At 54.9% G+C, this 25,186-nt stretch overlaps 6 protein-coding genes across 6 annotated transcripts; 3 read left to right on the top strand and 3 right to left on the bottom strand.

The window, feature by feature from the left end:
- Nucleotides 1-253: 253 nt before the first annotated feature.
- On the bottom strand, nt 254-1,022 carry NGA_0184910 (uncharacterized protein; the record flags this gene model as incomplete). Its single annotated transcript, XM_005854619.1, has 2 exons — nt 704-1,022; nt 254-461 (listed from the first exon to the last, which is right to left on the bottom strand). Coding segments are annotated over exons 1-2 (508 nt in total), but the record flags the coding sequence as incomplete, so codon positions are not given.
- A 606-nt stretch (nt 1,023-1,628) lies between these two features.
- On the top strand, nt 1,629-3,687 carry NGA_0185210 (nli interacting factor family protein). Its single transcript, XM_005854622.1, has 3 exons — nt 1,629-2,065; nt 2,405-2,615; nt 2,946-3,687. Exons 1-3 carry the CDS (start codon nt 1,679-1,681, stop codon nt 3,482-3,484), a joined length of 1,137 nt encoding a protein of 378 aa, XP_005854684.1. The 5' UTR covers nt 1,629-1,678; the 3' UTR covers nt 3,485-3,687.
- A 1,063-nt stretch (nt 3,688-4,750) lies between these two features.
- Nucleotides 4,751-6,446, bottom strand: NGA_0185000 (uncharacterized protein; the record flags this gene model as incomplete). Its single annotated transcript, XM_005854620.1, has 2 exons — nt 5,309-6,446; nt 4,751-4,777 (listed from the first exon to the last, which is right to left on the bottom strand). Exons 1-2 carry the CDS (start codon nt 6,419-6,421, stop codon nt 4,751-4,753), a joined length of 1,140 nt encoding a protein of 379 aa, XP_005854682.1. The 5' UTR covers nt 6,422-6,446.
- Nucleotides 6,447-13,969: 7,523 nt separating this feature from the next.
- Nucleotides 13,970-15,738, top strand: NGA_0185400 (uncharacterized protein; the record flags this gene model as incomplete). Its single annotated transcript, XM_005854624.1, has 4 exons — nt 13,970-14,053; nt 14,198-14,263; nt 14,663-15,674; nt 15,698-15,738. 4 exons carry the CDS (start codon nt 13,970-13,972, stop codon nt 15,736-15,738), a joined length of 1,203 nt encoding a protein of 400 aa, XP_005854686.1.
- Nucleotides 15,739-19,263: 3,525 nt separating this feature from the next.
- NGA_0185100 (protein kinase) lies at nt 19,264-22,407 on the bottom strand. The gene is made up of 2 exons (XM_005854621.1): nt 21,754-22,407; nt 19,264-21,632 (listed from the first exon to the last, which is right to left on the bottom strand). The coding sequence occupies exons 1-2, from the start codon at nt 22,402-22,404 to the stop codon at nt 20,703-20,705; spliced, it is 1,581 nt and encodes a 526-aa protein (XP_005854683.1). The 5' UTR covers nt 22,405-22,407; the 3' UTR covers nt 19,264-20,702.
- Nucleotides 22,408-24,315: 1,908 nt separating this feature from the next.
- Nucleotides 24,316-24,921, top strand: NGA_0185300 (uncharacterized protein; the record flags this gene model as incomplete). The annotated part of the gene is made up of 2 exons (XM_005854623.1): nt 24,316-24,370; nt 24,825-24,921. Coding segments are annotated over exons 1-2 (123 nt in total), but the record flags the coding sequence as incomplete, so codon positions are not given.
- Between the last annotated feature and the right edge of the window lie 265 nt (nt 24,922-25,186).

The raw sequence follows: 25,186 nt of genomic DNA, 5'->3' as shown, positions 1-25,186 counted from the left end.
CTCCCTCCCTCCCTCCTCCCTCCGTCCCCCACCTCCACACACAATCTCCTCCCTCCCCCTCCCTCCTCCCTCCCTCCCCCTCGTATCATAATGGATCTCCCCTCCCCTCTGATGCCTATTCCGAAAGGATTCGTCTTCCTTCGGCCACCCACCTCCTCCCTCCACTCTACCCTTACCGTTATACCCGGATCTCCCCCCCCCATCGACCCCCGCTTCAATCGACGAGCCAGGAGGTTCAACAAAGTGCTTTTACCCGCCCCAGACGGACCCATGATGTAGGTAAGGCGCCCAGGAGTGACTTGGAACGTCACGTTCTGCAGCAGCGCCTTGCCCGTGAGCTGTCGCTTCCCGGTCACTGACCTTCGGGTCCGGTGGGAGGGAGGGAGGAGGAAAGCAGGGAGGCAGGAGGAAAGGGAAGGGCAGCGGGGAGGAAGGTAGTAGGACACATTGTCCGCGGTGACCTGCAGAGTGGAGGGTGCAGGGAGGAAGGCAAAGGAGGTAAGGGAGCGATGGTTTTCAAAAAGGCAGGAGCGACAAACGAGGAGGAGTGCGGCAGGGTGATGAAAGGAAGGAGGGGCCTATCAGGCACGGCCCGTCCATGTTGAGGTTACACGCTTATCTTTCTTGGCACCTGTTCCCCACGGATAATCTCTCGTAATACTTACTACCCGCCTCTATAAGAATCGGCATGTGTCACACTCACCGTGATACGAACCGCAGCTCCTTCGTCCTCCTCACCAGGGTCCTCCTCCCGTTCTTCTGCCTCCGAGCCCTGCACCTGACAGTCGCAGTCCCCGCTTTCTGGCGATAGGAATGGAATTTTCTCCTGCTCTTGTTGCGATGCGTGCGCCTCTGGTATTTGAGGAGGGGGGTGCTGGTGCCGTGGGCCGGGGGCTCGAGCCGGGCTTCGACCGGCCCCTCCTTGATCTTTTTCATGATGCCGCACAATACCAGATATTCCACCCTCCTGCCTGTCGTTCCCTTCAAAGGACGCTCTATCCATGTCCTGCCCTAGCTGTTTTAAGAATTGTGGGCGAGTTGTGTCATTTGACATTCGTCTATACTAGCTGCAGGCAGAAAAAGGAAGGAATGACGCATGCGTTGCTTTGTTTTGGGGGCATCTCTATCGTGGTGATTAAAAGGCATTTTGGACACACACCTCCACGACGTGCAGGCAACGTGCAATTAAAACACAAATACATACGCGCACTCACATTTTGGGGTCCAAGGTGTTACTGCCCGCCCTTCGATGTGGCCATAGGGCGGGGTACCCTCCGTTTTGGCGCGAACGCCGCCCGCTAGTCGCTTTTTTTGTTGCCTCCCGTACCCAAAGTCGACGTCGAGCGTCAAAAATATTCCCCGACGAGTCCCTCCCGCGGGCCTAGAGTGGCCCTGGATCAAGAGACGTTGCCCTTTGGTCGCGGCATATCACCGCTGTCCTCGTTTTGCGCCGGTCGATGGCTCAAAGCTTATATAAATGCACCACATGGAAAATCCGACGATTTCTTGCTTCCTTGCTGCCACTGGATATACATCGTTCCGAGTTGCTCCTCCCGGTTGTGGGGGTTTCCTGCACGCGATTGTCGCAGATCTGTTCCATGATATTCCCCAACCGTACACTGGACATTACAGGCAACCACAAGGGAAGGTTTTACCTTTTCTGTAGCCAGCCGCAGTCATGCGTTCAAGTCTCGCCCTATGTGCGGTGGGCATGGTGGGCCGGCCGGGGCAAGGGATGGCAAGCACCAGAAGAGCAGCACTTGGGAAGGCAGTTGCCTCGCGCGACCTGTCCGGAGTCATTTTCAGCAAGTGGAGTCGCTTGTTCCACGCTCAAAGCTTTGGCTACGTGGGTGGCATGACGAAGGCCGTGAAGGCCGGAAGTAGCAGCCTGGTAAACAGCACAGGAAAACGACCGCCGGCCCTGGAGGCCTCGCGCACGGGCACAGCTCGACACGGTGGACGGTCCCTTGTGTGTGGTAGCAGATACGGAGCTGTCAAGTGGATGCAGGGGCAGGGACGGAGATTCTCCGTCTACAGGAAGCGAGAGAAGTTGACGGTGGTGCTGGTAAGCCTTTGGAGGGGGGGAATCAAGGCCTGCGTATTCCGTGCGTCCGGTGCATACCGGGTCTTTCTCTCTCGCTCGTCGTCTTACTGGGTGTACCTTTTTTTCTCTGTGTTTGTGACGGCTTGTATTGGGTTCTAGGGGAGATATCGGAAACGATGGGTACCTCCACAACCCTTCCTTCCCTCCAGAAGTAACCACTTTTTAACCCCCGCCTTCTCCCTTCACCGACGTTTCACTCCCTCCCTCCCATGTCCCTTCCTTCCTTTCTCCCTCCCTCCCTCCCCTGCGCCCCCTCCCTTCCTCCCCTCCCGCCCTCCCTCCCTCCTTCTCTCCCTGCAGGACATGGACGAATGCCTGCTCCACAGCCGTTTCGAGGAGGACATGCGGGACGAACGGGGCCGGGAGCTGGCCCATCAACTTCTTCCCAACGGTGACTCGGAGTCTTTCCACTACCAGCACCAGGCGGATGTAGGGGAGGCCTTGGGAGACGTTCGCCACCGGAGTGTGGATTATTTTTGGCTAGAGTTGGAGGAGGGAGAGCGGGTGCGAGGTGGGTGAAACGTGATTAGAAAGGCCCGCTGGGGGGGGGGAGGGTTCAGTTTTTTTTGGTAGGGGGGGCATTCGGTCTTTTCTTCCGTATCTTTTGGGAAAGTTTCGGACGTGGGTTGACGGGGGGAAACGTCTCTTCCTTGCCTTGTCGGAAGCGGCACGAATGCTGTTGAATAGGCTGAGCGGTCGTGGGGCGTTGAAAAGACGGTCATCGCGTGTTAGTCGCGCGCCACCCTTTCAGTCGCTTGAGACGATGAAAGGCGGTGTTTGACCTTCCCTCCTTCCCTCCTTCCCTCCCTCCTTCGCTTCCTACCTCCCTCATTCCTTCCAGTTAACCTCCGGCCCGGTGTAGAGGCCTTCCTGCAGCGCCTGAGCGACGAGTACAACGTCTTTGTGTTCACAGCCGCCACAGAGACCTATGCCCGACCAGTGTTGGACCGGTTAGACCCCACCGGTTCCCTGTTGGACGGCCGCTTCTACCGACCCGCCTGTCGGCATGTGCACGGCACGTATCTGAAGGACTTAAGGAGGATTCAAGCGGGCTTGGGGAAGGCGGATTTGTCCCGGGTGGTGCTGGTGGACAACAACCCCTTGTCCTTCGTGCCTCAGCCCGAGAACGGCATCCTCGTCCCCTCCTTCTACGACGACGCCGAGGATCGAACCCTGGAGGCAGTGGGTGAGATGATCGACCGGCGCTTAGCCCCCTTGGACGACGTCCGTCCCTTTTTGGGCGACTTGTTTCAATTGCGCGCTCAGCTCCAGCTGGTCCGACGCCGCCTGTTGGGAGCGGAGGAGCGGAAAGAGGCCGTGGGAGAGGCCGGGAGGGAGGCTGGGGAGGGGCAGTGGCAAGGCCAGGAGAAGAGCGGATGATCACGCAAAGCCGTGGTGCGGGAAGGGCTTGTCCGAGGAGCGTGCAGTATGTACATAGCATTTGAGCATCTAAATAAGCCACTGGTGACTTGATCAGGGGCAGGGGGAAAAACCTTGAGCACAGAGAGGCACGTCCCTGCATCTTGCGAGGGCGTGGGTTTTGTAACGGCCTAAGAAAAGAATTGCCATGTCAATTTTTCGAAGGCAACGTGCTGCCTTTTACTTGTTTTCTTTCTTCCACAGGGAGGACTGCATCCACTCCTCCCGTCCGGTCGATCGCTCTGCTTGCTACGTATCTTACAAGCTTCCTTCCATTCCGCCCCCGCCTGATCCCTTCCTTTCTTCTCTGTGATCCGCCTCCCTTTGCTCCCGTTAGTGTAGTTGCCAGCTGTCGCCGGAATACATCGCCATCAAACACAGTATCAGACAATCTAAATGTTGAGTTCGCCAACACATCTAATCACGCTAAATTTACATCTATATCGGAAACATTTTTCCGGCGTCTACGCTGGCCTTCATCTATTGCACTTTTTTCACTCGGAATCTTGTCTATCTTTTGTCTGCATTCCCGTCCTTGGCACGAATCAGTCATACATGCACCCAGGAATTACTTCTGGCCTAAGCCTACAGGTCCCTCTAGTCCAGCAGTCGCTTTCCCCTCTTTCCTCTCACTCCTTAGACGCCCTCCCGCCTGCTCTCCCAGTCACGGGAAGACCAAAATGGGCAATGCCTCGCACCGTACACCTTCTTCCCCGTCCTCCCCCTCGTCCTCCACTGTTGTTGCTGGGGACCAACAGCCGGCCAAGGACGACTCCTCCTCCTCCTCCTCCTCCTCCCTCCCTCCCGCCTGCACCCACTTCCACCTCATCACCTCCTCCAGCGTCATCCGCTGGTCTCCTTCGGGGCAGAGCATGCCAGCCAAAAGCTTGTGGACCGAGCGCGGCAAAGTCAACCCGTACGCATCCTCGTAATGGCTCAGGAGCCCCGGCGCCCCTCCCGACGCCAGAAGGAGGAAAGCGTCGTCCTCAGGACCTTGGTACAGCGGCCGGCCGGTGCAGAGCATGTAGAGACAAATACCCAGGGCCCAGATGTCGCAGGCATACGGGTCCAGGGGGTAGGGGGAAGACGGGCGGTTGTAGAATGCCTCGGGGGGGGCGTAGCTGGACTTTCCGCCCATGGGGTAGTAGGAGGAAGGAGAGGAAGGGCAGGAGGAGGTAGGCACGTAGCGGGCCATTTCCAAGTCGATCAGGCGACAGTGGAGCCTGTCTAAGCCTCCTTCGGGTGCTTCCTCCTCTTCTTCCTCCCCCTCCGCCGAATCATCATGTCCACACGAAATCCCCATTTCACTCCTTCCCATCCCTCGCTCGGTCGCTCCCTCCCTCCCTCCTCCCCTTCCTCCTTCCTCGGGATCGTACAGCATCACATTTTCCAAACTCACGTCCCCGTGGCTCAAATTGTGCCTTTTCAAATGCGCCAAACCATCACACATTTCCTTGAAAAACCGTTGGGCCGTTGATTCCGGGAGACCCTGGGGATAGGCCGAAACCTTCTCGAAGAGCTCCCCTCCCCCTGCGTAGGGGAAGACCAAGTATAGGTAGTCCTGTGGTGGGAAGAGGAGGGGAAGAGGAGCAGGACGAGACTGCGTAAGGGCGGGGCAAGACGTACAATCGGGAAACCAACACCCAGGGTGGCTTGTTTGCTCGGAGTTGCGACTAATTCACTCCATAGAGGCAAGCTACCAGAGACATGGGGGGACAGAGGGAAGGGGAAAGGGAGGGAAGGAGGGAGGGAGGGCGGGAAGGAGGAAAAGAGGGCAACGCGTACCTTGTCCTGTTCGACGTCAAGCACGGGCATCACGTTGGGGTGAACGGAGCTGTAGCTGAGGAGTCGCACCGCCTCCAGCTCACCCACCGGCCTGCAGATACTGGGTAGGAAGGGCGCGGCCAGGGGAGAGAAGGGAGGGGACGGGGAGGCATGTCGTTGGATCCAGGCTTGCTGGACTATCTTGACGGCGACCTTGGGGGCGGCGCCGCTCGAGGACAGGGCCTGGGCGGCCATCACGTGGGTTTGAGGCTTGCAATGATCGAGGCCGCCGACGCCGTGGAGAAGGCGGTAGGAGCGGAGGGAGGCAGAGAATTGGAGTGTGCGTCCAGGATAGAAATTGCTGAAGGGTGGCGGGGGAGGGGTGAAGGAGAGGGGAGCAATGCGAGGCAAGGAGGTACTTTGGACGCTCCCGGCGGTGGGATCATTGTTGTGCACGTTGTGGATGGTGGCGAGCTTGCCTGTGTAGGTGCCGGGCAGGCGGTTTGGGCTCCTCCTCGTTTGGGGAATGCTCGGTCGGGCCAGGGAGGCAGAGGCAGGGCAGTGGCAGGTCCGGGGGCAGGGAGGGGGGGCGGAGAGGAAAGGTAACTGCGAGACGTTGGCTTTGGTGAGGACGGCGCAGGCGGACAGGCAGGCATGGGAAGGGGAGGTAGCGGACGAGGTGGTAGTGGAGGAGGATGGGGAGGGAGGGGAAGAGGTGCCAGTGCTGACGAGCTGGCTGGCGTTGCGGTGGTTGTGGAAACGGAGGTCGATCGGCGGGAGCGCTGGACGCCGAGGCGCATTATTGTCATTGCAATGAAAGCTAGGACGTGCGTTGATCCCTGTGCTCCCTTCCCTCCTGTCGAAGTTATTGCTGCTGCCGATGGTGAGGCCTTCATCGGTCTGGGGGGGGTAACGGCCACTTCTCCTGCTCTTCTTTGTCGTCTTCAAGGCTTCGACAAGGTTTGACGCGCATTGTATGTGTCTGGTTGTGCGCTTTACATCCTCATGGAAACCTTCATTGTTCAAGGCATGGAGGTGTCCTTGCAGGCTGACACCATCCACACGCTTCACCGTGGAACGGACCATACCGTCCTCCTCACGCCGGAAAAAGTGGTGGGTGTGCGTGGCGTACATTTTTTTATCTTTGTTGGGTTTCTGTAAAATGAAAAGGTGAATATACAGAAGGATGAGTGCGTGTGTTGAGTTACAGGGTAACCGGGGGGGAAAGGACCTGAGTTTTGGGACGTACACTCCAGGAGACATTGCAACCTCACGCATAAAATGTGCCCAACGGTTACGTTCACATAAAAAGCATTATGGTGGTCATTTGTAGGGAATTGGGTGTCAAAATCTAACAAGGTACGCCGGCAACCCCCCAACGAAAGAAAGGGAAGGCCGCGCACGCGTGCGAACGAGTGTTGAGGGCCATTGCATATCAAAAATCGAGGCAGGCGAGGCAGCGAGTGCTTTGCTTTGTCGCTCAATATGGTAAGGAGGAGTGAAAAACGCTGGAAATGCGAGATATCCGCCTAGGGTAGGATATTAGGTTGCCTACATGCCCCACACCTGTCGCACAGAGAAGAAAGTGCTTCAGAGAAACACGTGCGTGTTGGTTACATGCTCCACCTGTATGAGAAAAGCATGTCAAGGTTTTCTCGGAAGAGAACTTGCCGAAAGCCTCCCAGAGACACTCTTTCCATTGCCCGGCCGAAGGCAAATCCGCCAAGGAAAAAGACCGTGGCCCTATTGTCAGGGTTCACCCACGCCAGGAACCATTTGGTCATCGTGGTCGTAGTGGGAGTGGCAAATGAAGCAGCAAGTGTCCAATCAGTGAGTTAAAAGCAAAAATAAGCTTAGAGAAAACCATGCGTACGTGTTCTTTTCTCCTCTCGGCACATGCACTCTGATCGGAACCTGAGAGTCCCCCTTTCTCTGAGCGAAACTTCCGCCTTTGCCGCTATCTTCTCAGCGCTTTTCACGCCAGCATGTCTTCGTGTTTGTAAAAAGCGACAGGTTCTGAAAAGTTTGGCTGCAAATCTGGATGCTTAGCGAGAGTTTCCGTTGCTTTGTGTCTTATACGGCCGAGATTCGGTGAAAGCACGAGAAGTACGCATGAGCCTAGCACACCTTCAAGGTTCTCGGCACCTTCGGCACCTCTCCTGCGGTGGTACGTGGCATGTCTTCTCGCGTAGGGTCTTCTCATGGCTCACACATGGCACGGTTGCTACCGTCGTCCAGGGATATGACTGCATGTTCTCGGCGTTATATGTGACTTCAGGGGGTCGGGGCTGAGGACTAATGTGCAGCGTATCAAACAGCGAAGTTGTACAGTGATCACCCGCATTGTATGGCGCCCATGATCCCTTTTTTGCACCACTGATCGGATCAGTTCTGTTACACCATGTCACGAGGAGGTGGGAGCGCGACATGAAGCGGGCTGATCGTGTGGTCGCCGGCTATGTCACCCTGTCCTTAGCACTTTTGTGCAGAGGAGGCATCAACGACGTTCTCCCTTTACATCGCTGTGAGACACGACTTGTAGGAGGAGTTCACATCTCCAATCGCTCATATATCCTGTCAGACGATCCCTTTTGCCTTTGAATCGATTACGAATTTTCTTTTTTATTTGTCGGAACGATAGAGACTGTGATCGTTTCACAGTAGCAGCGGAATCCGCTGCCCCGTGAGCGGGAGTGGCCGCTATGGACGATGTGGAGAAAAAAACGTGCCGCAAATCGATGAATCGAAAAGCTTTTGATCTGAAGAAGATAAGAACATTTCCGGCAAGGCCACAGGGGGGGGAAAGAGATTGGAAAATATTTTACATCTGTTTATTTTGGTAGACTCTTATAAGCAGGCGTGTCAACATTATGTCCACGTGGTGTGTTACAAAAGTGCACAGGACACTGTAGAGACGCAACCTCCACGTGGTGTGTTGCAAAAGTGCACAGGACACTGCAGAGACGCAACCTATCTAGTTGATGTCATATTTTCTTATTTTGCCATGCGGTTCGGTATGCCGTTTGATCTTTATACACAGTCTGTATACGTATGATGCTGTCATGCGTGCAAGCACTTCGATCACGGTGCCTTTTTTGCGATAGAACGACATAACCGACCGAAAGGAAACGAGCCGCAGGCAATTTTTACAACCAGTTCCATGACAAGTCGAAAAAAGAATAAGACCCCCCAAAAAACAAGTACGCTCGGCTAGCGTAGACCTCGACGTGTTTTACTTTAAAACACACATGTCCTTGGCAACATTTACAGCCCTGGTTGATACGGCAAATTTCCCACACACTTCTCCGAACCACACCAGCACGGCCTGCCCGACTGTGATTGGGGCAATATGGTCCCCTTTGCACATGACCGGCCACAGCGAGCTCCACTTTCAACCTTGACTCCTCCCTTCGAAGCGTGGTTCTCCTCCCTCTCCCCGTACGCAAACGTCAGCTCGTCGCCCGCATGCACACGCCGTTGCGTGAAAAAACAGAGGCGAGGGAGCAGGCCTCCGTTCCGAACACAGACCACGTGCATATTCGGGTCGCACGAGTGGTTGAAGAAACGAGAGACGTTCCCACAACGCGTGGCGTCCAGGGAGGTGCGCAGGTAGAAATCGTCGCCTTCCTCCAGGAGAGTCAGCAGGTAATGAGGACGGGGGCCAGCGTGCACTTGTCCTCCCCGTCTTTCCTCTTTGTCCCCTTCCTGCGAGGGGCATGGGCCCAGGATGGGGACTTCTGCCGGCGCCGCATTTGCCTGGGCGTGGCCCTGCGCGTGTTTGACATGTTCCGCGGCGTGCGTGCACCCTGCCGGGGGGAAGGCGCTTTCCAATCCCCGGGGAGGGAGGGAGGGAGGAAGGGAGGGAGGAAGGGAGGGAAGAAAGGGCGGATACCTCGTCGTAGATCGCGAGACGGCGACGGGCCTCCACGGTGCTGATCAGCTCCCCGGTATATTCGGCAACGAAGGTGTGAGGAGGGAGGGAGGGAGGGCGGGCGGGAGGGCAGGACGGAGGCGGGGAGAAAAAGACGCCCCAACCCTTCTTGGGGAGATAGCCGAGGGAGAGAGGAAGTCGAGCACTCGCTTGGGTGGGCCGAAGCTGGCACTGGTCGGGTAGGCAACGGCAGGAGGAAGAGCATTCAAATTCAAATTTGAAGGAGGAAGAGGTTGAAGAAGATGGGGATGATGTGGGGGAAAGGGGCCGGTCAGCATCTTGACCTGCCACGGGGTTACTGCTGTTGCTGGGCATGCGGTGACGGACCACGTCATTATTGTCGGGCGTGGCGTCGATGTTGTTGCTGCCTTTTTCGTCGTCGATGGTGTGCGTATCGGTGGCAGTGGTGGAGTCACCCTTGCTCTGGTCCTGGTCGCTCTTTGGCCTGGTACTGGGACTATGAATACTCTCGATGCTGGCTTTGCCAGCGTTGCTGCCGCTGTAATCACCGGGGGGGGGGCGTCGCCAAGGGCGATCCTGTGGGCAGTCCGGTAACAGGGACAGGAAGCATCATGGCAACAGACCAGGGGAAAAGACGAGGGCGAAGACAGGGCTGCGCTGTTCCTGCTCTCTCCATCGCAGCCACACCCCTCCGCCGCTTCCGCCCCCTGCGTCTGACCCTTCCCCGCGCTCCCAGCCCTCCCCCCCCGGCGGTGCAGGCGCCGGTTGTGAGTTCCCGACGGCAGCACCACGGAATCCACCCATCGGAAGGTGGACGGAAGGAGGGGAAGGGGTGGAAGGCCCGAGGAAGGTGGGGGTGGGACGCAAGGTAACGGCGTGTGCATGGGCGACTGGCCGCGTATGATGTCGGTTTGTAGCAAGCTAAAGAGAGAGCGCCGGGGGCATCCAGGCAGGCCAGGGTTGTGAATTGTGGTACGAAGAAAAAATTGAGGAGAGGGAATGATGTCAGACATGGTTTTTTGACGGATTCAAAGGAATGGGGACGGGGGTCGTGCCCATTGTCCTTCAAGTGTCCCCACTGCCCCGTACCGTAAGCATTCCGTCGCTGCCAGATGCAAAGCGCGACAGGTGAGTCCAACACGACCCAATTCCAGGGCATTTAAAAATGATACACACTGCTGAACATGTTTGATCCGATCTTTTGAGATTTTGGGGGTGTCTTTGTACTTCATCGGGCCGCTCTTGGCAGCACGTTCGCCGCTGCCTTTCTTGCTGTGCCTCCGGGTGGTCATGGATGCAGGATGACAGAGGTGAAGCGGGACCCGAATTAGATCTGCTCAACGAGCACAGGAGGCTCATTTAAATGCATTGGTGGGACCCAAACCTGAAAAGTACAAGGAGGAAAAAATAAGAAAACATTTACCGTCCTAAGATCGAATGAGGACGGCGACTCTTCCTTCGTTGGGATACCTAAGCGCGGGGAGGTTCATTTCATGAATGAAGACGGTACCAATGATGATACATAGGTATTGAAAGATAAGATATTGTTTTGCTTGCGGTCGCGAAGCGTCTGTTTTAGACGTCTTGGTTATTTTCAGGATGCATGTTGAAGCATGGCGTCATCCGCCCTTGTGGCTATTAGAGAGGGTGTATACTTACGATTTCCGGGGTTACCAGTGTGCACCAGTCATTTGATTGACTGAAGGAACAATAATCAAGGCCAATATCTCGAATTGTTCGGGAGAAGAGGGGTTTGTATTTATTGTTCACGTGCTAAATTGTGATGTGCTTGTATCCCACAACCGAGAACAGTAAAGGTAGCGTTATGTAAGATCAAGAATTGTGGTCGCCATGAGTAACGGGAATGGCACTCATATCAGTAGCAGCTCCCCACATGGAAAGAGGCGGCGTCCGGAGGACGAAGGAGAGGGAGGATGCGAGAAAAAAATTGCAAACGCGCTTCGCCCTCATGGACAAGACGGTCCAGATTTCTCTCCTTCACGTACATCGACATCCCTGCATCCCTTCAGCCCCTCCACCCTATCCTCAGTGCCTATTATCTCCCAAAATTCGTCTTCGTGGCGCCATTGCTCGTATTTCCGCTTCGGCCGGTGCACCCGTCTGGGGCCCGCGCCCTATACATGCTCCTTCCTTCATGAAGCGTGCCCCCATGGAATAGATTGCCTCGACTACCAGCATTGTCGAAAAGGCCACCCGCGTGCATGGGAAGACAAGCGTGAATGGTCCAAACCCTGTCGACGCCTCCGCTTGACGGGCCGGTGCCCTTACCAAGCAAAGGACGGGAAGGACGCGTGTAGATACCAGCATGTGATGTGCCAGGAAGGAGAAGATTGTCAAAATGGAAGCTGCCAGTGGGGACACCCACGGGCATGGCGGTGCAAAGGGTGTGAAAAATGCGGGGGGGGGCAAGAGGGGCAAGGTGTGGTCGGGGCGGGAGTCTTGCTGTTGTCTCCTTCCCATTGCCCCGACGAGTTCGACCTCGTCTTGGTGGCAGAGGAAGGGAGGAACGGGGTATCCGGGCGGGAATGGGGCGAGATGGGCGGTCGGTCGGGCCCACACCCAGAGCCAGACAGTGAGGACAGAGAGGCGATTGCGGCCGTGGCAGCCCGGGAGCTGGAGGAGGAGACGGCTGGGACGGTAAGAGTGGCGCCTGTCAGGCTGGTTACTTGTCCTTTTGTCGACATAGGGATCTTTCACCGGTACCGGTGCTACGTGTTGGCGGTGGCCAAAGAAGAAGCCAGCGTCGGGGTCTTTCAACGGGCCCGAAAAAAGCCCGGCTTGCCCCGGGCGTGGCGAGAAACCTGCGACATGAAACGGTTTCCGTTGCAGCGCGTGGTGGAGGAGATGGGGGCGAAGGGGAGAAGACGAAGGGATGGAGGGAACGAGGTAGTAGAAAGAAGGGAGGAGGAGGAAAAAGACAAACTGAAGAAGATGGACGAAGGGCAAGAGGAGGGGGAGGACGGGGAGGAGGACGGGGAGGAGGAAGGGGAGGAGGAAGGGGTATTGCTGGGTGACTACATCTATAGCCACAAAGGGAAGGCACATTTGCTTGCCAGCAGAGCGAAAGAGGTACTGACTGCGGCGTTTCGTCAAGGAATGCTCGATTCTTACGTATAGTGCTTGTCTTTGGCAAGGGTTGCCTTTTCCGCACATGCGCTCATGGTGGGGAGAAGGACAGTCGTTCCGATCTGCCCGATCTATAGTCGGGGCAGGCCACCGTGGGACGGGTGATGATTCAGGTGCTTAGTTTTCGAATGCTTCTAAACTGAATTTCGTGTCTCTCTCACTCTCAGTTTTCCACTCGAAAAGAGGGGGGGGGGGTCCCATTTGTGAGCGCATTTCAGGTCTTGCGAAAGCTCGTATCATGCGACTGCCACAGCTCTAGTGAAGGAAACTCTACAGGATGGAAAGCATCTGCAGTCAGCTATGCACGCGCGGCCGTCGACATCTCATCAAAATTATAGAGTTTTCAAGAGATAAGTAATAATGCCAAGTCTCCGAACGATGTTGTATCCGTAAAATGGTTGTTCCGAAACAAAAAAGGGGAGCAGTGTGCTCGATAAGGACGTCGTCTCGTTGACCACTTTATTTTCTAAAAATAAATAGAAATGTTGATGATCCACATCCATGTAGAATTTGACAGTAGGGAAGGTCAGCTAATCATATCCATGATGATGGCATCCAAGTCATATTTCTCCTCTGATGAGCATGTTGACAGTGACGGACCGGCGCCTGCCTTCTTTTTATGATTTGAGTCACGCCACCGTTACCGTAGAACAAGGGGGAAAACATAAATGCGTAACACTGCGCACGCATTGAATCCTGAAAAAGATCATAATGGTCTCGGAGGCCATGTCGTGTACAGGCTTCACCAAAACCTTCGTGCCGCCGGGCCTATTGTATCTTCTCGTAAGGAGAGTGTATGTTTTCTTTTTTCGGCACGGGGTCGAACGCTGGCAGATGGTATGTCAAGGCAATGTCCGGGGGACAGATTCCCCAGGAAAAATTACATGATGGATGGGTGATTCCAAAATTGTACTAGGCACCTCGCTTACTTAATGTACGTCCTGTCGACATAAACGTTCGGTTTTTGGGATGTTTTTTGGCGGCGGAAAATCTTTTCTGCGGGTGCCTGCAATGTCCGGTCAAGAGTAGGGCTGCATCTTCACGAGAGATAATATACCCCGCTGGTTTTTTGAGGATTTAAGAGGCAATTTGCCACCAGAAAACATGCCGTTTTAACAAAAATATCGCTTTTAATATATTGTGTGACTACGCTGCATCATCATGCTTAAAGATCTGCAATTTAGGAATAAATTACCAAAAAAAGAAATAGAGCCTCGGCTGGACCCTCCTCAGCCGAAGGCAGACCTGTCTTCTTCTCCATACTCTTAAGATGGACTCTCCGAGACCTCAACTACAAAGTACGCAGACGTACGTAGGACGAGAGAAACAGGAGAGCCTTGAGAGAAGAAAAGCCATATGTCACAGCCTTTGCGTACTTTGTTTTGCGTCGATAACGTCGTGAGCGCTTCTACAAGCTCGGCGCCAGCGCTTTCATCGCTTACTGTTCCGGCTTGGCACCCTTAGTCATTTTCCTGCCCCCGCCTCGCCCCGTTTCTGAGTATGTCCTCTTCTCTATGTACATTCAGCGACACCCGGGGGATAGAAGGAAAGTACCTGCAAGCTAGCTGCTTTCTGGCAAAAATTATAGATTGGTCGATGCGCTCTCACTTACGTCACGCCCACAATATTGTCCACACAGCACTATGACCGATGTGCAGATCCGAAAGCTGTCGTCCCTCCTCCATGACATGGCCAGGGCCCAAAAGCTCCAAGCGCAACAGGAGCAGGTGTCAAGGCGCCGCCGAGAAAGTTCATGCCTACAGTATCGACCTTTATCGTCGTCTTCTTCATGTCCTTCTCTGCCTGAGCACAGAAGTGATGTGTCCCGGCATGCTCCTGCCCCACATCCTCGCTATTCCTTCTTTGGGAAGCCCCTTCTCCCTTCGTCCTTCCACGAAGAGGTGTTCCAGCCGGGACGGGCCGCATTCTCAGGCCCCGTGCCTACCGTTCTAAGAAATCCCATCACTGGGCGTGGCTACCGGTTTGTTTCCCTGATAAACCACTGTAAATATCCGAATTATGTGGTCTTGGCCACGCCCGAGCACGGCACTGCATCGATCCCCGCCTTCCCTACCCAGCCACATGTCGAAGATGATAGAGTTGTGGTCAAGGTATGTCCCTCCCTCCATATCTTTACTTCTTCTTTCCTCCCTCTTGCCTTTCTTTCCTGCCTCCCTCCTATCTCCTCTACCTTCAATAGTATCTGCCTTGTCTCAGACTAGGCCCGCCCCGGACAGGACCCAAAACCCACGCTCCACACGCCCTTTCTTTGCTCTTTACCCTTCCTTCCTCCTCCCCCTTACTCCTCCCTTCCCTCCTCTTTCGTCTCGCTCCAGGTGATTCATCAATCGGCAGTCCAAGCCTCCTTGGGGAAAGGCAAGCCCATGGGAGAGCTGGCAGCCCACCTCCACCTGGCCTCCTCTTCCCTTCTGCCCGGCCGGGGAGACGAGAAGGCGCAGAAGGGTCCTGTCGGTGTCATCCCCTTGATGGAGGCATGGGCCGACCCGGACTACTTGTACCTCGTCTTTCCCTACGCGAACGGGGGCGAACTCTTCGACTACGTGGCCCAGCACCCGCACGGGGTCGGGGAAGCCAAGGCGCGAGGGATCTTTAGGGGCATGGCGAGGGCGTTGCAGGACTTGCACGGGCGGGGGATCAGCCACGGGGACGTCAGTTTGGAGAACGTGATGCTGTCCTACGACGGGGAGAGGGAAGGGCCGACATGTCACCTCATCGATTTGGAAATGGCCCGGCATTTGGAGGAGGCGGAGGAGGAAGAGGAGGAGGAGCAGGAGGAGGCGGCGATAGAGGTGGAGTACGGGGAAAGCGGGTCGAGCTGGGGCCAGGCGTTTGAAGCTTCGAGTCCTTCCGTCCCCTCCCCTTTCTCCTCCTCCATCGGTACCTCCGCCCCTTCCTGGACCCCACTGGACGGCTCCCCCCCGGCCCGTGCCCTCTCGAACCCTTTCCTGACGATCGCGGGGGGGAAACCGGGCTATGTCTCGCCTGAAATCGTCCGTGGCACTCTGCGGGACTGGGGGGCTTCGGACGTGTGGTCTTTGGGCATTTGCCTCGTCATCCTCTTGACCGGCCGGCCCCTCTACGCCGACCCGGAGGATCCCTGCTTCAACTTGCTGGGCCACGGGATGATTGCCGAGGTCCTGGGACATTATGCTCGGGAATATGGCATCGATCTGCCCGCGGGAGCCCTCTCCCTCGTCATCGCCATGCTCGATGCGAACCCGGCGGCCCGACCAACCCTCCAAGAGATCATGGCACACTCCTGGGTCATGCAGGAGCCGACGCCGGAAAAGTCCCTGTCGTACCAGCTACCGCAGGGAGCCCGGCTTGGTCTGGAGGAGGGGGCAGAGGAGGGAGAGGCAGGAAGGTGGTCGCCGCTCGCGGGGTCGGCTGAGGGGAAGGAGGAGGAGATGGAAGGGAATAGGCAGGTGTTGGAGAATGACGCCGTGGCGGTCGAGGGAGCAGGCTCTTGGGACACGGCGGCTTCTCGCACCGGAGATCAGGAGCAGGGCCACCTCGTCCCCGACCATACCCGGAGGATGCGGGGTGCACGCTGCAGGACGGCGAGGCTTCCTCGGGAAAGGCTTTGCCAGCACCACGACACCGCCTCCGTGGGGCGGCGTCGCATCTGCCTTCAACCCCTTGGACAGAGCACGGCGGAGGACGGACAGGAAAGGACCGAGGCAGGGCGGGAAAGAGGGAAAGAAGGAGGGCGGGTCGATCAACCCTTGTGGTCGAGGCCTCTGGCATCGCCGCTTTCCTCTCTTTCCCCAACGCGTTCTCCGTCTCGTCCCGACCCTGCTCGGGGTTTTTCGGGCAGCGAAGCCGGCATGGACACCCTCACCGGGGCTGCCTCGCCTTTCTCCCCGCCCTCGCTCCCCGCACGGGGCGAGAAGGAGGGAGGGGCCCCGGCACTTCCCCTCTCTGTCCTTCCCCCGACCCTGGACCTGCCGGCCTGCCCGTGTCCTACCGATCCTTTGTGGGACTCGGCGGCGACCACCACCTCCCCGGCCCCTTTCTCCTTCCCTTCCTCCCCTTTCCCCGCCACCTCGTTACCCCTGGAATCCCACCAGGCGGCGCAGGGAACGCCCGTGTGCTGGGAGGGGGAGGGAGAAGCCAAGATAGCGCCGAGCCCCGCGGGCGATGCGGGCAGGCACCTCCGTCCCTTATCACCCAGGTCGACGGGTGCAGCCCGAGCCAAGCAGGGCGACAGCGGTGGGATGCTTTCATGGATTTCCCGGCCTCTTCCGATCACCCTGCCTACCACACCCTACAGGAGTGTGACAACCTATGTTCCCCCCCTCCCTCCTCCCGCGCCGGCACCGCCGCCTCACCTTCGACCCTGGCCACGCCCCGCCGGTCTCTGGATCTCCGGCCTTCCCTCCTCTCCTCCTTCCCGGCCTCGCCTGCCTTTCCTCAATCTACCCATCACGGTTCCGTCCCTCCCCACGCCGCCCGACACATCCCGTCGACGGCCTTTACGGCTTCCTCCTTTCGGTGCCTGGAAGGCCGGTAACGAGCTCAGACGCACAGAGGGAGGAAAGGAAGGGCAGCAGTGCACGGACTTCCTGAGTGGAAGGAACGTCCGACTGGCAAAAGGCGATAGGTACAGGAGGCAAGAGGAGGGGGAAAAATGGCGCGAAAATTGCCGAGGCGAGGAAGCCAAGCTGGTTCCGTGGGACGGCAGGGGGAAAGAGTTCCAAGGCCGCTGCCAGCCCTGTCATTTTCGGTGTAGGAGGCCTTAACTCCGCCAGAGTCTCGGGTAGAGTCCCGGGTAATTTGGTTCTGGTCGTCTTTCGAAAACTGGGGTCCCCAATATCTAGAACAGCCAAACAGACAACGCATCCAGCCCCTACCATGCCTAGAGGAACGTAGGACAGAGAATGCGAACGGTCAGCGTGAGCGGCGAAGACTGCTATGTGAAATATTGTAAGCAATACACGATCCCGGAAGAGTGTCAGCTCCAAGAACAGAAGCGGAACCTTATTTATTACTACAATTATTATAAATGCTGTGCACGACGCAGACGGCAGCAGCAGCAGCAATGTCAGTACATTGTCGCGAGACCAGCAAGAGCAAACCGTGCCCTACACATCTCCAGCCCGGGCGGCAAGCATTACTTACTTTACGTCAGAAACCTGTGACATGGAGCGAAAAAAAAGCAGCCGCAGCAATGTCAGTCCATTGTCGCTGCGAAAAAAAAGCAGCCGCAGCAATGTCAGTCCATTGTCGCTGCAGATGGAAGAGATGGGAGGAAAGATTAAAGAGAAGTCGGTTGGCCTAGGAGGAGAAGGCGGTAGGGAGTCATCAGACCAGCCGGAGATGACTTTTACGGTCATAAAGGTTCGAAAAAAGGAATGGTTGCTCGCACGAACTTGTGAGACAAGGCGATAGGAAGCGTCGAATCATGACAAAAACCATCCAAAGAGAAATACGAAGAGAAGAGAAGAGGGAGAGAGGGTAGCAATGCTGCCGAAATTCCAAGTTCGATAAAAAAGACGAAAGGGGAAAGAAAGGCAAACGAACCAAGATTGTCACATTGTGGGAGGTAGGAATTATATGAGGGTGACCATAGAAGGCCTGGCTAGGAGGCATTGAGTGCGTGGAAAGAGCCCAAAGTCGTGAGGCGTAATCAAGAGAAAGGACGTATCTGAGAAAATATGTGTGCGACACATGTCCGAAGAATGCGTCAACAACCCTGAAGAGGGATCTCTGCTGGTAAAGAGGGCAGTTGACTGAACACTCCAGCCGGCCCAGGTGCACGCACACCGCCCCGACTGTGAGAGTGGGGCGGCGTGACACGTAGCACCGACAGGACGCGGAAACGAAAAATATAGTTTCCCCCCCGGCGTGAATGAATGAGGAACATGGAGAGTAAACAAAAGTGCTTCGCGCTTGCACGCAATTTTGATTCATGGATGGGGTTGGTGTCTTTTGATTCGCGGGGGGGAGGTTGACATAAGATTCCGCTCCTGTCCCACGTGCTTTCTGCAGGCTTCCTCCCGTCATGTCCTTTGAAAAGCCTTCCCAAACCACCTTTCGCCCCTCCCCTCTCTCCCCTTCCTTTAACTCTCTCCTCCCTTGTTTTTTTCTATTACTTTTTTCCTTGGCCGGAGCACCTCCCCACCATGTACCGCTATCCTCATAAACGCTAAAATTCCTTTCACAGAGGCCGACACCCTGTCTGCCTGCTTGCCAGCAGGGAATCTGGCGGTGTATAGTCTAGTTTATAAGCCTTTTACCACTTGTTCACAGGAGTTGTCATGCAAGTGGAAAGAAATGTTGAATCGAGAACTTGGACCAAGGGAGCACGTGTATAGTGTTTCCAGCAAGATCACGACAAGCAGCGAGACATCCAAAAAGAAGTTGCGTATGGAATGATGCCATATCTCCAGTAAACTCAGCGGAAGACTTTGAAATACCGATCGAAGGCAGCATTACTTTTATAGGCGTTTTCCGTGATCATCGCCTTCTTCGGGGGTCACGTTATGGGGTGTGACGTATGATACCTCGCCGGCGAGCTCGGATATCATAGCATTGATCGACATAAAAAAGGGAATTTAAACACGGTACATGCAAAAGAGGCATTCATCATGTTTTCTTTCCTTTAGTTGAGATGAATTTATACTTTCATGGTATATTATCTATATATAATTTTTCTCCTTTCGCTTCTAACACTTCTTTAAGTCATTGTTGTTGAAGCGTAGAAATGTCTGGAGTATATGGGGCAATGAATCCTTCGTGCTCCTCGCATTGTCGGACGTGCAACGATGCCTTCTTCTCTCTCACGAGCTACGATACCTGGAGAACGCGATTGGCTGTTCCCGATGATGCAAGAAAAATATTTGGGACCTGTAGTCCCATTTCGAATTGAGATTCTTTGTAACATACGTAACATAGTACGAAACGCAGAACAGTGTTCCGTTCTCCAAATCATTTTTTCTTTCCATGCCCGCACACCCCAGCCCATAAATTACCAGCAAAGCCGATGGCTTATTTTAAGTAAAAGCTTCTCCACCTCAGGGGTGCTATCCCCCTGGTTTTGTTTCAGTGCTGAACCATGAACATTTTCGTGTGCTGCCACCTGCAATCGCTTCCGTCGACTACACTAGAATGGCATCATTCAAATCTCGTCTCATGCGAACTCATAGCCCATTCAAATTTATCGCTTGCAGGTGCTCAATACCGTTCCATCATTTTTTGCTCCTTCCCCTATTTATACTCGTCTACCTTTTCTCTTTGGCCCACAATCACATCTTTACTCAGAACGTGTTGAGCATAGAGCGGCCGAGCATGTTCCAGTCATTTTCCCCCGCAAGCCCTGATGCCTGAGCATTGCAGGCGTCATTGTGTCGCAGAGTCCCACTGCTACTAGCTTAACTTTCTCATCTTCGTCCCGAACATGAGTATCGAGGTTCATCATTCATTTACGTGCACATGTAGGAGAGGCGATGGTTCTTTGCACTTCTCTGCGCATGATTTATAATTATACTGCCATGCTCCACGAGCGAGACGATTCGGCACGTCAATACAAGTCTCTCCGTAGATTTATCTCTTCCCTCCCTTGTCTCATTCTGTGTACCGTTGAAACATTAACCCCCCACCTCGACCTTATCTCTTTTATCTCTTTTAAAGCTTCTGTTGATAAATAAAAGCAGAAGCCGTTTCGTGAGTGCCTTGCATCGACTCCCTCTCCCCAGCTCTGTTGTTATTTTTCCGTAGACACCGATCTTTACCCTATCCTCACGACCCCGCGCCACGCAGCTGCAAAGTTCAAAAATCATACATCTTTTTTTGTATCGCCCACTTCTTGATCCCGACCTGTCTAGGTGTCATTACCGCAACTGGTGCCGTTTTGACTGCTGCTTTTGCCCGATACATTGCTACTGTAACCCTCAAATTAATGGCAATGTTAGTGTCCATGTATTCCGCGTCGTGAGCTACCACTCGGCATGCGCGTAGTGCTGCTGCTACCTGTGACACTACTGCCCCATGGCAAGTTCTTCGTAATTTGAAATTAACACAGGTGTAAAAATGTTATTTGCCACGTCATCTTTGCTTCTGATAGTGTGATCACTCTCGCAACCATGGTTGTCACTGCTGCTGTTGCTCCTGCTGCTGCTAGTGTAAATGCTTCCAATGCTGCCGGGGGTGGTCGCAGGCGTCCACGCAGAAGACAAGTCCCATGTGAGGGAGGGCGTGCCAGGGAGGGTCTTTTCCATCGTATCATCGGTGAGAGTTTTCTCCAAAACAACATCCAAGTGTGCCTCCTCCATAGCCTTGTCCGCCGTCGGCCGTCGACCTAGCATTCCTTCCCATAGCGGATCCATCTCCTCGTTCGCACACGCCCTATGAACGTTAATAGCTCCAGAGGATCCTCCTCCTTCGGTCGAGCCAAGCGCCCCCCCCCCTTCCTCCATCTAGCCAGGCATGCTCAAGCACTTCCTCCAGGCGCGGTCGTCCCGCTGGATTTGGCGCCAACATCCACGCCAATAGGTCCACGGCAGCCTCCGAGATCTCCAAGCTGTACACGTCTCTGTAAAATTCCATCATCCGCCGGGCTTCTCCTCGACAGAGCAATTCAAAGCCCGAATCCTCTGGGTCCGTGTAGAGGGGATGGCGCGTCAACATGGTGTACAGAGAGACGCCCAGGCTCCATACATCCGCCGCTTCCCAGTCCACCACGGTGCCAAATATACATTCGGGCGCAACGTATCCTTTCTTTCCCCCGACCGTCCGTCTTCCCAAGGGGGCCACAGATGGGCCCGAAGCGTTGGAAAGGCTTCGCGCCATTTCCAAGTCTGTTAAACGACAGACCGGGCGGTGTTTCCGCGGCCGCCCTTCTTCTTCCTTCTCCCCCCCTGCGCTCCCTCCTTCCACCGCTTCCTCCTGTTCCCACAGCACCACGTTCTCCAAGCTGACATCCCCATGGGCCAAGCCCTTGGATTTCAAGTACCGTAAACCCCCGACCATGTCGGTGAAAAATGCCCGCGCGGTCTCTTCTGACAACCCTTCCTCCGACTTGGTCACGAAGTCAAAGAGGTCCCCACCGGAGGCATACGGGTAGACGAGGTACACACAGTCGTCGTCAGCGAGCGCATCCAAGAGTGGAATTACATGGGAAGAGGATGGATCGTGACAGCTCCCAGTGCTTCGGCCAGGGCCAAGGCTGCTGGGATTGCCATTGTGGCCGTGGCTGTAACTTCTTAGTATGTGAGCAGCTGCCAACTCTCCGAGTGGCGGGTCGGAAGGGAGTAAATGAGGCCAAGAGGGACCGTGGATTGTTACCTACGCCATGGAAATCCACGGGAAGAAAAAGAAGAGGGAGAAGGAAGAGAAGGGTCAAATGCTTGAAATTTCTGATTTGTTCCTGCTTGAATAAGGTGCGACATTCCAAACAGATTCCCACCTTGATGACCACGCATTTCGACTGCGAAAGGCGGCTCATGTCCGGGTCCCCCGTTTGGCAGGAGGGATATGTCCCGCTTCGTCTCGGCCCCAAGGACAGAGGTTTCGACGGGAAGGGGGTAGCAAGATAGAGGGCAGTTGGAGGTCGGTAGGGGCTATGGGAGGAGGCGGGAATGAGGCTTCGAATGATCCTGTAGGCGTGAGACGTCACCGCGGAACGAAGGACGTGTCCTGCGGCAAGACGAAAGGAGGGGGGTAGGGCAGGAGAGTGTGGCAACCGCACCAGGGGACAAGAGGAAATCTGGATAGAAGCGGGACGCGCGGGAGAAGAGGCCGAGGAGCTGTTCCCATCGTCGAGGCGGGAGTCGTGAGAAATCCGGGGAACGGGAAGAATCTGGTCCTCAGGCATCGGCACCAGAAGGAAAGCATCCATGTCTTTACTCCGTGAACCATCCCGGCCGTGGTCCCCGCTGCTGACTGTGTCGTTCCCATGGCCGGCGAATCTGTGATTACAACCACCCAATTCCGTTCTCAGCTCAGGCGCAAATGCATAATGGATCTCTTTCTCAATAGGTTGCGGTCCGGGAGCTCCGGCGGTTAAAAACGGGTCTCCTCGTTTACCCAACTCGTCAGCAAGGCCTGCGTCGAACATACTAAAGGGGGCAGAGGGTAAGGGATGATAACATGGATGTTGACGGTGAGTTACAGGGTGAGACATATTAGTTAACATACATATACGTGAACACATGAGCCGGATGGTCTCCCAAGGGCGAAACAACCCACACGAAATTTCCCGAAAAGAACTAAATTTACCCATGAAGATGTATAATATGTGAGACATTCGTGAATCAAACCTACAGCTATGCATAAACTGAGCACAAGAATGATTTATGTGGCTCTGGGATGTGGACATGTCTCCCGGGTATCGGGGGAAAAAACGCGAGGTGTCCTTGTTGAGGGCAAGACAGAATTCCCGTTGGTTACTCCGAAAGAACGGACACCCACAAAGCAATTAGCGATTTTATGGACTTTTATTCTAAATGAAGGCTCCACGACTCGTGTAAGCATGCCCACAAGTTAAGCGCTTCCCATTCGGCTGCCGAGACGACCGGCGTCCACAGAAGGACACGCAGTGTATCACAAGCGTCAGCGCAAGAGCACTTCCGGCGGCTGGAACAGTCGACTATGCCCCTATAGAGAGAACATATCCGAGAAAAAAATATCCAAAGCGACAGAGCCGACCACTCATACGAATTTAATCACAAGATTTCACTTGGAAAGGAAAGAAGACGTGAGTGGCAGGCTCCAATTTGGTAGTTACCGCTTTGCAGCTTTAAGCCCGACTGAACGGGCTTTGTCCGATCATTTACGACAGCACGCGCGGTGTCAGAAATTTGCAACCTGAATGTTCAAATCATCTATGCAATTCTGTCCCGGTGACAGTCCACGGTGTATGGAGTACAATACAGGTCTGCCATATGACACTTTCCTTCGACATGCCCGCGAAAGACTGGGATATGTCGGGCATTGTACGCGGACACGAAGAGATCGGTATTTCATACAGGGCAGAGAGCTGCTTTCCGTGTGGGTTACATAACTCGCCGACCCGAATATCGCAAATTCACTGCATTGGTGATACCGGCAGTCGACCACCTCCAGGTCGCCTGTTTAGACATCCCTGCATCGTCAAGCGGCACGAGCAACGGTCACATTACGGATGAAGGTTAGGCTCTTGGTTGGTGAGGGTAAAGACTGAAAGTGGGATACAAGGACGGGGCACATGCCGCTCCTCGGGAAATTTCCACCGCTCGAAATTTCGTCAAATTAGACCTTGAACTCCATCGCGATTGTGTCACGACTCTTCGATCTTCGTGACGACCGTGCAGTGCACGTCAAATGGGTGATTTGGGACAAAAACTGCCAGAATTGTATCTTGGGATTTTCCTCCATGCTGTCACGACCAGGACGTGACGAGGCAGGACTCTGCTTTCACCGAGCACACAAATTACAGAAAATGGAAAAAGTTATCCTCCTTCATAGTATTTTAATTCTATGTCTACAAAATAATGAAAAAATATCTTCTGTCACCCTTGGTGAGATAAAGAAGCTGGAGCCAGTATGCGATGGTCTTTTCTTCGGAGAGCAATCAGCTTTCCTTCTCGTCTTCCAGACTTTTGCGTGGGTATTACTTTTAAAAGTTGACTGTGGCCCAAGTTCGGTTTCCACCAGCGTAAATCAATGTCAAATATACATGGATACGTGGAGGATTGTTGTGAAGGGTTCTGGGAAAAAGTGCTGTCTTAAAATTGCCAGTGTGCTTCCGGTTTTCTTGTGCGCCTTGTTTTTCCCCCGCTCGCTAAGAAAATTTAGCGGGTCATGTCGAGCCTCCCACTCCTAGCGTCGCGGCCGGTGGTATAGAATTACCTCTTCAGTTTCGTACACATACGGCATCTTAATGCATGACGTATGCATAATACAGTGCAGGCTGGGTAGAGTTGGCACGTTTTGGGGCTTGGCAAGGTCATGGGAAGAGGAACGAATCCACAAAGTTCCGACGACAGGAGCGGCGGGAACGTCGCGACTGCCACAGGAATGGACGATTTTTTGGCTTCGAAGCGGTACGTAAAAGCTTTCATGATACAATTGAGTCTCATACATGTGTAGGTATGTATGCATCGATGTCCGTGTTTATGGAGTGTGCGTGAACTCGTAATTATGGATAATTGAATCCCTCTGGCCCCGTTGCTGAACGTCATACCTTTTGTTATCATCCCACCTTTCCTGTCGCGCCACTTACGCTATAGCCCCCTGTATCATTAAAGTTTTATATATCGATAATTTACGTAAAGTCTCTCCCTCGCGTGCTTGTGCTGCTGCGTTGTATTCCTGGGAAATTCTTCCCCCTGTCCCCCGTTGCTTCCTGTCACTGAAAACGACCGCCACCCCGTCCTCTACATAAGGAGGCATTTCCATCTTGCACTCTCCTGCATCGATCTTCTCATTAAGCTGTCGAGATGGTACTTCCATGCATTCATGCCCCTGACTCTTCCCCGGTGTGCATCATCATGACAGGATTAAAAACCTCCTCTCCTCCCATGGTCGCGCCCTGCTCGCTTCCTCGGAGAGTGCCCGCCCGGAGCCAGCCCCAGCAAGGAACCACGAAAGTTCTGTAGGAGAAGACGGAATAGGGGAGAGGGGAGAAGAGGAGAAAGCGGGGGGGGGGCAGCTGTACCCCCACGCCAAATACGCGGTAGCTTGGTCTCCGGACGGAAACTATATCGCCAGCGTAACGGACAGCCGTTTATCCGGGCGTTTAACGGTTCGAGACCCGGGAACGATGTTGATCGAGTGCTACCATTCCTTGTTCACGGACGCAGTATCGGCCCCGGGGCCCGTGGGAAGGGGGGGAGGGCGGGGGAGGAGGGAGGGGGGGA

The sequence above is a fragment of the Nannochloropsis gaditana genome (assembly GCF_000240725.1).
Source record: "Nannochloropsis gaditana CCMP526 unplaced genomic scaffold scaffold442, whole genome shotgun sequence".
Taxonomy (NCBI): domain Eukaryota; class Eustigmatophyceae; order Eustigmatales; family Monodopsidaceae; genus Microchloropsis; species Microchloropsis gaditana.
The sequence above is the reverse complement of the archived record's forward strand: the minus strand, read 5'-3'. Positions and strand labels throughout refer to the sequence as shown.

Bases quoted from the DNA above. Each gene is read 5' to 3' on its own strand.
- NGA_0185210 (XM_005854622.1), top strand. From the start codon at position 1,679: ATGCGTTCAAGTCTCGCCCTATGTGCGGTGGGCATGGTGGGCCGGCCG. The intron at 2,066-2,404 runs GTAAGCCTTTGG...CTCTCCCTGCAG, and splicing joins AGAAGTTGACGGTGGTGCTG to GACATGGACGAATGCCTGCT. The intron at 2,616-2,945 runs GTGGGTGAAACG...CATTCCTTCCAG, and splicing joins GGAGGGAGAGCGGGTGCGAG to TTAACCTCCGGCCCGGTGTA.
- NGA_0185100 (XM_005854621.1), bottom strand. From the start codon at position 22,404: ATGTTCGACGCAGGCCTTGCTGACGAGTTGGGTAAACGAGGAGACCCG. The intron at 21,633-21,753 runs GTGGGAATCTGT...TCCATGGCGTAG, and splicing joins CGAAATGCGTGGTCATCAAG to GTAACAATCCACGGTCCCTC.